Here is a 12,618-nt window from a genome sequence, read left to right on the forward strand (position 1 = left end):
TTGTAACATGTACGGTTGTAAGAAAATCAGAACAACACCGTACCACCCCCAAACCAATGGACTGTGCGAGAAAATGAACCATGTGGTTATTGATATGCTGAAGACTCTACCTCTGGAAGAAAGGAACCAATGGCCAGAGAAGCTGCCAGATCTGGTCGACCTGTACAACCATATCCCAGTAAATTCGACCAACTGTAGCCCCGCTTACCTGATGCGAGCCAGACCTGGCAGGTTGCCTGTAGACTTTGAGATGGGGACTGTGTCGCCTGAGGCGGTTCAAGAAATAGAGGATTGGGATACAGAACGGCAGCAGCAGTACCGTAAGGTCCAGGAATGCGTAGAGAGGAGCCTGTCTCAAGCCAGAACAAGACAAGAGCAGCAGTACAATCAAACGGCCCCAGCAACTCCCTTAGCACCTGGAGAACAAGTCCTCAAGAAGAAGCGGAGGACGCATAAATTGGATGATCAGTGGGAGAGCGAGCCCTACACCATTATCCCCTCCAACTTTGACAACAGTAAGGTGTGCCTCATAAGCAAGGACGAAGGCAAGACTTGTCAAGCAATATCCAGAGACCGCCTGAAGACGTGCCCTGAGCGGTGCAAAGTTCAAAGGGAAGTGGAGGAAGTTCGAGAAGAAGGGGAAGAGATGATACAAACGATCCTCGGCAAATTCCCCAAGACTTGGACCCGCATAAATGGTGCCGTAGTGGTACCGGTCCTGACGTTCCCACAGTTGGTCGAGCCAGAAACAGAACAGGTTCCGGATCCACCCAAAGAACCGTCCGCCCCGACACGCGGTGACACGCCAGCAGTGGAACAGGAGGATCAACCCCCTGTCAGTGGTGAACCTGTCATACCCTTGGCGACTCCTAGACCACATAGGCAATCATCATGCATACCTATTGGGGTTAGGCCTACCGGTAGTGCTGAGATAGGAGACACACTAAGTAGTCAGGGACAAACACCAGAGCTACGCAGGTCTCAACGCAGCACTCGGGGACAACCCCCTCTAAGGTATAGGGAATCAACTATATAAAGAAAGAGTATTTATTAGAATGTAAATAGTTATGTGAAAAGTCTGTAATGTCGTGTACAAAATGTTTTTTTTTGTGATTGCGAAAATGGACAATTGGGCCACTGGACTATGGGTGGCCAACACCTAAATTGTTTATAGTTAGCACCAGTGTGCTCAACACCCCTGAAGAAAAACCCGTCCGGCGTGCATAGAGTGGGGTCATCAATGCTCTGACGCACGCCCAGAGCCTACGTTGGGGGTTTGATCGCGGCGGGTCCCCCATGGAGCAGTGTAATGGACACCCGGCAGGGAGCCACACTGGACTCTTATAGTACTGTTTGAAGTTGTAACGTTAAAAATAATGTGCCTCCCATATTGGGATGAAATGTATGACATGTTATGTTTTGTTTCCACAGTCCGGGAGTACTGAATTTAACTAAGGGGGAGTGTGGCGCCCTAGGACCTGGTCGCCACAGCAGCATTGCCCTCCCAAAGGGGTAATGCTGAGCCTGGAGGTAATTGGGAGATCCATTGGCCAGCAGGTTTAACACCCAACACAGTTCTCCCTCCGGCCAGCAGGGGGAGCTCTGAACCTGGAATTCCAGGGAGCCTTCCTCTACCTGACCAGAGGGAGGAAGTGCAGCCAGTCTGTAGGGAGTAGTGGAAGTGAACAGACGCAGAGTGAGCTGTCCTGTGAATCTGGGGCCTAGAGCTGGAGCAGCTTGGCCCAGAGAAGCAGGAATAGCTGAGAGGCAGCAGAGAGACTCAGACATCGGAGTCTGTGGTTGCCAGGGTATAAAATCCGCCCCTGGTAGCCGAGTCCGAAGGGCAGGAGAGCTGCAAGCCCCTGGCCCAGAAACATCCAAGGTACAGCTGCAGCATCAGGGCCCGGTGTGGACTCCAGCGGAGAAGCACCGGAGAGAGGGTCTGCGCAGCCACCTACAGAAAGAAGGGACGTGCCATCGGTCCCAGCAGCAAAGAGGGCCATTGCTGGATTCAGAGAAGCAGGGTCCTATCATCACAAAGCAAAGTACAGGAGTAGGCCTCATACTCAGCTGGCCAGAAAGATCATCCCAAGTACTTCCAGGCCGACCGGATCCCCATCACCACCTGTAACGGTCTCCCAGGACTGGACTGTTCCCAGAGTAAAAGAGGAGAAGGTAAAGAGACTGTTGTTTGTGCCTGATTCTTTCCTCGCCTGTCGGCCCTGCACCGTGTTAGCCACACAACACCATAGACTTTCACGGGCACCAACTGTATCCCGGGGCATCGCTCCACCTGTGGGGAGCAGTAACATCATAGCTGCCATAACATCACCCCGGAGTTCTCCCATAGCAGCGGCGGCTTAATAGCCGCATACCACAGGTGGCGTCACGAACATTAACTTCAACTCATCAGCCACATATTCAACTGACACCCACCAGGGCCACGGAGCCGGGCCCAGCCACCACTGACTACCACCGGACTAGTCCGGCCCGGCACCGGGTGTCCCCTAGCCCTGGGGTGGGCGAGTCATTTGCAAGTTTGATTCTTCACCTTTTCCCCTACTTTTCATTCCCTTCACCCCCTACTCCACCCACCGAGCCTTGTTACTCCATCATGTTGAGTCTCACCTCTATTTCCCTTTCTGGTTATGTAATATTCTCTTTTACTTATCCCTTTGCTAATTATTTTACCCAACAGAACACACACGTATTGTCTCCCCTTGCCAGCCCAGGTCTCATTCTGCTTTTTGCCCAAAGCCCCTGTCAGTGTATCACCTTGGTAATGGAGAAGCCAAAAATCCCAAGACTTCTTGACTGTATGGGACCATAACATTCTTGAAAATTTAACCTATAACCAATTCATTGCATTTTTTTATTGACTTAAAAAACCTGTGAACTTGCCCATCCTCAGTTTAAAACATGAATTGAATAAGTAAATGTAATACCTTTAGAGTGGAAGTTCGTACAGATAACAGGGGATCATCCACAAGATAGGACAATCCCTACAGGACAACATGCCAACAGAAGATAAGAACACAAATTGATTGTACATTCCGGCATTCCATTTCTCAGCTCCAACATTCCATATTGCACATGCTGGGTTTAAAGGACAAGGCGCTGCTTCAATGTCACAAGACTGTAGATTTGTATAGGATAATAACCTTTCATACACCAACAGCAGAAAATGTCTAAAAATAGTTTCAATATCATACATGGTCATATATTGAATTATCTCCTGGTGACATAACGTCTATAGCTTTAGGGCAACAGTTGTTCCCATTATTATTAGATTTGCCCTTATGTTGAGTCTATCCTTAACATTATTAATAGTACTTAATAATAATTTATGTAAAAAAAAGAACTCTTGTGACAATAAAGGCGCTCCTTTGTGCTCCAAAACAATATTTCTCAGTTCCCAATTATTTAGCATCCACAAACCATAATTTTAAGAATTGGCTTAAATATTGACTCACTTCTGGGTGGAGATTTTCTTCCCAAAAAAGGAAAGATTTGCCATTAAAAAATCCCATACAGTGTAATCTAAAAATAAAATTGTGTAGATAACTGAGGTAGAGTATTACTGCTTAATAGGGTTTATTGAATAGTCTTTATAGTCTTCTTTAAACATTCTTTATCCATTATAATATGTAAGATTTGTATTATTTTATATAGTATATATAGTGTAGTATATATTATGTTCAATAGTGCTTGAAAGTTTATCCTAAAACTGATTTTTTTATATCTGAAAATTAGATAAAGAAAACCAAATCAACCAAATCAGTGAGTAATATTAGACTTTGTCATTTTTTTAAATTAATGATCCAATATCACATGACACTGAGAGGCAAAAGTATATAAACCTTTGCTTTTAGTATCTGGTGTTAACATCTTGTTCAGCAATAACTGCATCTAAACATTTCCTGTACTTATCGATTAGTCCTGCACATCAGCGTTGAGGAATTTTAGCCTATTACTCCCTTCAACACAGCTTCAAATGGTATGTTGGTGGCTTTTCTTTTATGTTCCATACACTTCAGGTTCTTCCATTGCAATTGTATTGGATTATGGGCATGGCATTAACCTGGATATTCCAAAATTTTGGTTCTCATCAGTTAACAAAACATCATAGCCTTCTGATTTGCCCAGGTGGACTTTAGCAAATTGCAGATTGGTAGCAATGTTCTTTTGGAGAACAGTGGCTTTCTTCTTCCAATCCTGCCATTATTGTTTCCTGTCCTGAGTTGGACTCCTGATCATTAGAATTAGCTATTGTGAGAGACCTTAAGTTGCTTAGCAGTTACCTTGGGATCCTTTGTGAAAATACAGATCATTATACACTTTCCTCTTAGAATGGTCTTTGTGGGAGTGGTAATATTTGTCTTGAATTTCCTAAATTTCTACACAATCTTCCTGACTGTGGATTGGTGGAGTCCAAACTCTTTACAGATGGTTTTGCAACTATTTCCAATCTGATGAGCATCAATAACTCTTCTTCTATATTCCTTCAATATCTCTTGTTTGTGCCATTTCCACAAGTGGGTTGAAAAGATAAGTGATAAATCTCTGTTTTTTAAGAGGAACTTGTCACCAGGAAAATGCAGTTCAATCCGCAGATGCCATGTTATTGAACAGGGATAGAGGAGTGGGTTGATATTTAGTATTGTGAGAAAAAATTCAGTATAACCTGTGTTTTCATCATTTAAACCTCTGCTTCTTCTGGGATTTTTGGTCCAGTGGGAGGGCCTATCAGTGACTGACAGCTATTTATGTATGTATGTTCTGTTGTTATGCACATTAAATAAAACACACGTTGCAGCCAATCTTGGGAGTGCCTTGTATTCTTCTATTGACGAAAGACCTTGGAACCTGAAGCGCATCCCAACATTTATTATCATCTGCACAGAGGAAGTGCCATTTACTTCTTGTTGTAACTATTTATGTATACACAGTTAAGGGACGCTGCGACATCGCTAGCGATAGCACCCGCCCCCATCGTTCGTGCCGTCGTTCGTGCGACATTTGGTGATCGCTGCCGTAGCGAACATTATCGCTATGGCAGCGTCACACGCACATATCTGTTCAGCGATGTCACTGTGACCGCCGAACAATCCCTCCTTTAAGGGGGAGGTGTGTTCGGCATCATTGCAACGTCACTGCGGCGTCACTAAGCCCAATAGCAGAGGAGGGGTGGAGATGAGCGTGCCGAACATCCTGCCCACCTCCTTCCTTCCTCATTGCAGGCGGCCGCAGGGACGGTGATGTTCCTCGTTCCTGCGGTGCCACACATAGCAATGTGTGCTGCCGCAAGAACGACGAACAACCCGCGTCCTGCAGCAGCAACGATAATCGGGATTAGAACGACGCGTCAACGATCAACGATAAGGTGAGTAATTTTGATTGTTAACAGTCGTTTCGGCATTTCACACGCAACGACGTCGCTAATGCGGCCGAATGTGCATCACGAATTCCGTGACCCCAGCGATATCTTGGTAGCGATGTTGTTGCGTGTAAAGCGGCCTTTATACAAACAAACCTGTCAACTACTGATAGGACCACCCATTGGACCATAAATCCATCAAAATACCAAGGATTAAATGAGTAAAACACAGGATCTTTCTCACAATACTACCGTATATAGAAGTCTACTCATTGCCTCCTGTTCTATAACAAGGTGTCAGCAGATTGGACTGCATTTTTATGGTGACAGGTTGACTAAAAGTAACACAGGTTACCCATTCACACCTTACCGTCATTCCATTGAAAAAATGAAACTTTAATTCCACCTTTAAATTATCTGCAAATCCTAAAGATTTGTATACTTTTGCCACTTATAGACATGTGATATTGAATCATTTTATCTACTCTTAGAAGAAATTCTGAGGGGTTCACACACATAGTATATGTATATGTATGTATATATATATATATATATATATATATATATATAGAGAGAGAGAGAGAGAGAGATATCCATATCTTAAAAACTTAAAGTCCTTAAAGTCAGATATGTCTATGAACCCTCCAGAGTAAATAAATGTAGATGTTTACATGTTTAATGAATGTATATTTTATAAATGTGTATAGATTATATATATATATATATATATATGTATATATATATGTATATGTATATATATACATCTATATATATATATATATATATATATATATATATATATATATATATATATATATATATATATATATATATATATATATATATATATGCACACAGCACAGACCAAATGTTTGGGCACACCTTCTCATTCAGTTTTCTTTATTTTCATGACTCTGAAAATTGTAGATTCACATTGAAGGCATCAAAACTATGAATTGACACATGTGGAATGAAATACTTAACAAAAAAGTGTGAAACACTTGAAAATATGTCTTATATTCTAGGTTCTTCAAAGTAGCCACCATTTGCTTTGATTACTGCTAATCGGACTGACTGACCTTCATTTCTTAAAGTAATGATGGCCCCTCGTTTTTCTTTACTTAGAACTTGTATTATGGCAAGAAAAAAGCAGCTATCAGTCTATTCAGTAGGACTATCAGCTGTGTATCCACCAGATATCTGCCCAACCCCATTTATATGGCAAGAAATCCCACTTATTAAACCTGACAGGGCACACCTGTGAAGTGAAAACCATTTCCGGTGACTACCTCTTGACGCTCATCAAGAGAATGCCAAGAGTATGCAAAGCAGTAATCAAAGCAAAAGGTGGCTACTTTGAAGAACCTAGAATAAGACATATTTTCAGTTTTTTCACACTTTTTTGTTAAGTATTTCATTCCACATGTGTTAATTCATAGTTTTGATGCCTTCAATGTGAATCTACAATTTTCAGAGTCATGAAAATAAAGAAAACTCTTTGAATGAGAAGGTGTGTCCAAACTTTTGGTCGGTACTATATATATATATATGTATCACAAAAGTGAGTACAGCTCCCATATTTTTTACATTTTGTAAATATTTTATTATAACTTTTTATGGAACTACAGTGAAGATATGATGCTTTGATACAATGTAAAGTAGTCAGTGTACAGCTTGTATAACAGTGTAAATTTGGTGTGCTCTTTAAATAACTTAACACAAAGCCATTCATTTATGAACTGCTGGCAAAAAAGTGAGTACACTCTTTGGTGAAAATGTCCAAATTTTGCCCAATAAGCCATTTTCCCTCCCCATTGTCATGTAACTCATTATTATTACAAAGTCTCGGGTGTAAATAGGGAGTAGATGTGTTAAATTTGGTGTTATCGCTCACATACTTCTCATCCTGGTCACAGAAAATTCAACACAGCCACTAATGGCAAAGGATCTGAAAAAAAAAGAATTGTTGCTCTACATAAAGATGGCCTAGGCTATAAAAAGATTGCCTACACCCTGAAACTAAGCCGCAGCAAGGTGGCCAGGACCATACAGCAGTTTAACAAGACAGGTTCCACTCAGAATAGGCCTCACCATTGTCAATAAAAGAAGTTGAGTGTACATGATCAGTTTCATATCCAGAAGTTGTCTTTTCAAAATAGTGCTGCCAAGGTTACAGGATTGGGGGTTCAGCCTGTAAGTGCTCAGACCATATGCCGCACACAGCATCAAATCGAACTGCATGGCTGTCATCGTAGAAGGAAGCCTCATCTAAAAATTATGCACATGAATGCTCACATACAGTTTGCTGAAGACAAGCAAACTAAGGAAATGGATTACTGGGACCATGTCCTGTGGTCTGATGAGACCAAGCTAAACTTATTTGGCTCAGATGGTGTCAGTGTTTGTGGTAGCAACCAGGTGAGGAATACAAAGACAAGTGTGACTCGCCTACAATCAAGCATGGTGGTGGGAGTGTCATCTTTTGGGGCTGCATTACTGCTGCCAACTTTAGGGAACTACAGTTCATTGAAGGAACCATAAATGCCAACATGTACTGTGACATACTCAAGCAAAGCATGATCCCTATCCTTTCAGAAACTGAGCTGCAGGGTATTATTCCAGCATCATAACGACCCCAAGCACACCTCTAAGACAACCTCTGCCTTTCTAAAGAAACTGAGAGTAAAGTTGCTGGACTGACCAAGCATGTCTCCAGACCTAAACCCTTTGGAGCATCTGTGGGGCATCGTCAAATGATAGTTGGAGGATTATAAGGTCTCTAACATCCACCAGCTCCATCATGGAGGATGGATGAGGATTCCTGTTGTTCCTGTGAAGTTCTACTGAGCTCCAGGCCCAAGGGAGTTAAGGCAGTGCTTGAAAGTAATGATGACCACACAAAATATTAACACTTTTGGCACAATTAGGACATTTTAAATTAGGAGTGTACTCACATTTGTTTCCAGTGACTTTGACATTAATGGCTGTGTGTAGAGGGTACAGAACATTTACACTCTTATACAAGCTGTACACTGACTACTTTACATTGTATCAAAGTGTCCTATCTTCAGTGTTGTTCCATGAAAAGATATAAAATATTTATAAAAATGTGCGGGGTGTACTCATTTTTGCGATATACTGTATATATACACTGAGCAAAAATATAAACACAAAACTGTTAGATTTGCTCCCATTTTTTATGAGCTGAACTCAAAGATTTAAGCCTTTTTATTCTATACAAAAGGCCTTTTTCTCTCAAATATTGTTCACAAATTTGTCTTTACCTGTGTTAACGAGCACTTCTCCTTTGATGGCATGTATGGCGTCATGTGCGTGAGCGGTTTGCTTATATCAACATTGTAAATCGAGTGCACCATGGTGGCGATGGGGTTATGGTAAGGGCAGGTGTATGTTATGGGCAACGAACACAGGTGCATTTTATTGATGCCATTTTGAGTGCACTATGGTGAGATCCTGAGGTCCATGGTTGTGCCAGTCATCCACGACCATCACTTCTTGTTGCAGCATGATACTACACTGCCCCATGTTGCAAGGATCTGTACACAATTCCTGGAAGATGAAAACATCCCAGTTCTTGCATGACATCTTCCCTGACAAGGCTGGATACTTGTCTATTTGTCACCTTGTCTCTCCTTTGCTAGCTGCGTCTTCCACAACTCTCCTCCAGCCTGACGTGTTTGCGAGTTGCTTCGATCAATGCTTTACACATAGCATGGCCTCTGACAATACTCACCTGTATACCTCTGGGCTTATTGATTCATTTATTGTCTATCTTTCATCCCATAGCTCAGCTCACTGATGGGACTTTTTGTGCTCACACTGACTACTTACATGTTTAGTCTTCACTTTTCAGATTCCTTGTGTTCACCTCCTTTATGACTACTTACATGTTTAGTCTTTACATTTCAAGTACCTATACAGTTTTTGCTTGGAGATATTTTGATAATTCATGGTATGGCTTTGTAGATGTTGAGCTCAGATATTCAGCGCATTACATGAACCCTTATAGAATTCTATTGCACCAGGCGCTATCCTGACCCACAAGGCAGTCAATATTGATTAGTATAAATTTTTTTTAATCTGGTGTTTTTAAGGTGTGTTTTTTTGTGGTTTTCAATAAACTATTTCATTTTAATAGTTATTAAGATGTGCTCATCAATTATGTATCGTCCTTTCCTTTTTACCTGATTGCAGCCTTTTAATATTCATGATGTAGCACCCTCCAACTTAATTATATTCATATTATTTAGTGGTGCGCCCCTTGTCCACATAGCATCTCTTCAGGCCCCCACAATCCCCAGACCTCAACATTATTGAGCATTTATGGTCGATTTTAGAGATTCAAGTTAGACGTCGATTTCCGCCACTATTGTTGCTCAAAGAACTGGAGGGTGTTTTAACTGCAGAATGGGCTAATATGCCTTTGGAAACAATTCACACCTTGTATGAATCCATACCTCAGAGAATTGAGGCTGTAATCGCCGCAAAAGGTGGACCTACACCATATTAAACTAACTTTTGTTGATGTTTCCAGGTGTTTCCATTATTTTGTCCAATTCCTGTATATTCAGTTCTTGCCTGGCCAGCATACTCACCGAACATGTCACCTACTGAGCATGTTTGTGATGCTCTGAATTGATGTAGCCAGTAACTTCTCACAACCATTGAAGAAGAATGGACCAACATTCCACAGGCGACAATCAAAAACATGATCAACTCAATGCGAAGGAGATGTGTTGCACTGGGTGAGGAAAATTAATGATGGTTACACCAAATCCTGTCTGATTTTCTGACCCCCCCTGGACCACTCAATACTGTAAAACTGCACATTTTAGAGTGGCATTTTATTGTGGCCAGCCTAAAGCACACCTGTGCAATAATCATGCTGTCGGATCAGCATCTTGATATGTCACACCTGTGAAGTGGATTGACTATCACAACAAAGGAGAAGTGCGCACTAACACAGATTTAGTCAAATTAGTGAACGATATTTGAGAGAAAAAGGCCTTTTGTGTAAATAGAAGTGTTGGATCTTTAGGTTCAGCTCATGAAAAATGGGAGCGAAAAGAAACGTGTTTCATATGTATTTTTTAAATTGTATCGTCAAGTAAGGGAAGTGATGGAGTTATGGAAATCTAAGGATTGATAGACATGTTAATGATATGCAAGTGATGAGAAAATGGAAACAACATTTTCAAAACATCTCAATTTATTCGTGATCGGGTATGAGCGCCTCTCGCAGATATACACGCATTTACACACTTTTGGGAGCTATCAATGAGGTTATTAATGGTTGTTTGAGGAATGGTCTGACACACTGATTACATTTGGGAATGCAAATCAGCAAGACACATTGCTGAGAGCTCCCTTTGTAATTGCTGACCAATGACGAGAGACAGCTCTAAAGACACTGCAGGACATGGTAGCATGTTTAGGCCATGTAGGTGTCATGGGTTTGTCACAGGTAACAGACAGTCTTGTGGGGTCTGGCAATAGAAGGTCACAGCATTTGGCTGCACAAAATGCTCCCTGGCTTTTTATTATTCTTGCTGTCAGCATTCAGCTTTCTAGGTTTCTCCTCTGCTGGGTTTTCATCCTTTACCCTTTAGGAACCAGTGGAGCTCCTTTTCCCTTCACCTGCTGCTCATCTGTATTTCCCGTTGGGTTTAAATACTCATATTTTCCCTGGACTTGTGCTGGTGATATTCAGTTCTTTCACAAGCTCTAGATGCAGGCAGGCGGCTCGCACTCATCTGCTGTTTTTTGCTGAACGTCTTCCTAAGGCATCTGAAGATAGGTTGTTCATGTGCTTTCCCCATGCGTATGTGCTCCCTGTGTCTTCTTTAGTGTTTAGTGGGGTTGACAAAGAGCTCATCCCATCCTTTCCCTATCTAGGGCACAGCTCTAGGGTCATCCTAGGGTCAGATAACCGGCTCAGTGCATAGGTGCACAACCTACCGTATTTTTCGGACCATAAGACACACTTTTTTTCCCCCAAATGTTGGGGGAAAGTTGGGGGGTGCGTCTTATGGTCTGACTGTGGCTGCGGGGAATGAGGTGCTGCGGTGGAGCGGGTCATCGGGGGCACAAGCAGGCTGTAGCAGCCTGCTGTGACCACGTGTGCCCGCTCATTACATATGCACGCCCATCCTCCCGCCCATTTCTCAGTGCAGAAGCCGGCGCTGACAGGTGGGCGGGATGACGAGCGGGGACGCGCGCACAGTAAAGAGGCGGTCCGCATGATCACCGCTGGCAATTACAGCCTGGAGTGATCATGTGCGGCTGTATTCACTTCCTTCCGCGCGTCATCATCAGCGCGGGGTGCAGTGAATCAGTACACTCACCCATCCCCGTGTGTGGAGCCGTTCCCCCGCAGCACGCGATGTCTTACTGTCTGTGCCGGTCAGCTGATCGGCACAGACAGGAAGACATCGCGTGCTGCAGGGGAACGGACGGACGGACACACACACAAACACACACACACTCACACACACACACACACACACGTATAAACGTTTGTTTTTTTTTCTCTGTGCTATAGGATACAGGCCATATACCAGGATGGTATATGAGCACGATGGGGGCATACAGCAGGATGGGAGTATATGAGCAGGATGGATGGGGGGTATATGAACAGGATGGGGGTATATGAACAGGATGGGAGTATATGAGCAGGATGGATGGGGGGTATATGAACAGGATGGGGGGTATATGAACAGGATGGGGGTATATGAACAGGATGGGAGTATATGAGCAGGATGGATGGGGGGTATATGAACAGGATGGGGGTATATGAACAGGATGGGAGTATATGAGCAGGATGGATGGGGGGTATATGAACAGGATGGGGGTATATGAACAGGATGGGAGTATATGAGCAGGATGGGGGAATATGAACAGGATGGGGGTATATGAACAGGATTGGGTATATGAATAGGATGGGGGAATATGAGCAGGATGCTGGTATATAAGCAGGATGGGGGTATATGAGCAGGATGGGGGTTTATAGCAGGATCATATACAAGGCAGGAGGATCATTACCAGGATGGGGTACCTTAGTAGAGAATTTGGGGACATTACCCCCATAACAGTGTCAGCAGCAGATCCTCGCCCCATAACAGTGTGTCATGACCACATTTTTTTGCTTAAAGTTTTATTTTCCTATTTTCCTCCTCTAAAACCAGGGTGCGTCTTATAGTCCGGTGCGTCTTATAGTCCGA

At 42.9% G+C, this 12,618-nt stretch overlaps 1 protein-coding gene across 3 annotated transcripts in view; it reads right to left on the reverse strand.

The window, feature by feature from the left end:
* The window catches only part of KCND3 (potassium voltage-gated channel subfamily D member 3), a 668,199-nt gene that overhangs the window by 52,159 nt on the left and 603,422 nt on the right, over nucleotides 1-12,618 (reverse strand). For 2 of the 3 annotated variants that reach the window (XM_075335582.1, XM_075335580.1), the window contains exon 7: nucleotides 2,946-3,002. The exons of the other annotated variant lie outside the window; for it this stretch is intronic. In XM_075335582.1, coding sequence (XP_075191697.1) covers nucleotides 2,946-3,002 — 57 coding nt within the window. The remainder of the gene's footprint in view (nucleotides 1-2,945; nucleotides 3,003-12,618) is intronic. 3 annotated transcript variants of the gene reach the window in all.

This window comes from Anomaloglossus baeobatrachus, chromosome 2 (assembly GCF_048569485.1).
Source record: "Anomaloglossus baeobatrachus isolate aAnoBae1 chromosome 2, aAnoBae1.hap1, whole genome shotgun sequence".
Taxonomy (NCBI): domain Eukaryota; kingdom Metazoa; phylum Chordata; class Amphibia; order Anura; family Aromobatidae; genus Anomaloglossus; species Anomaloglossus baeobatrachus.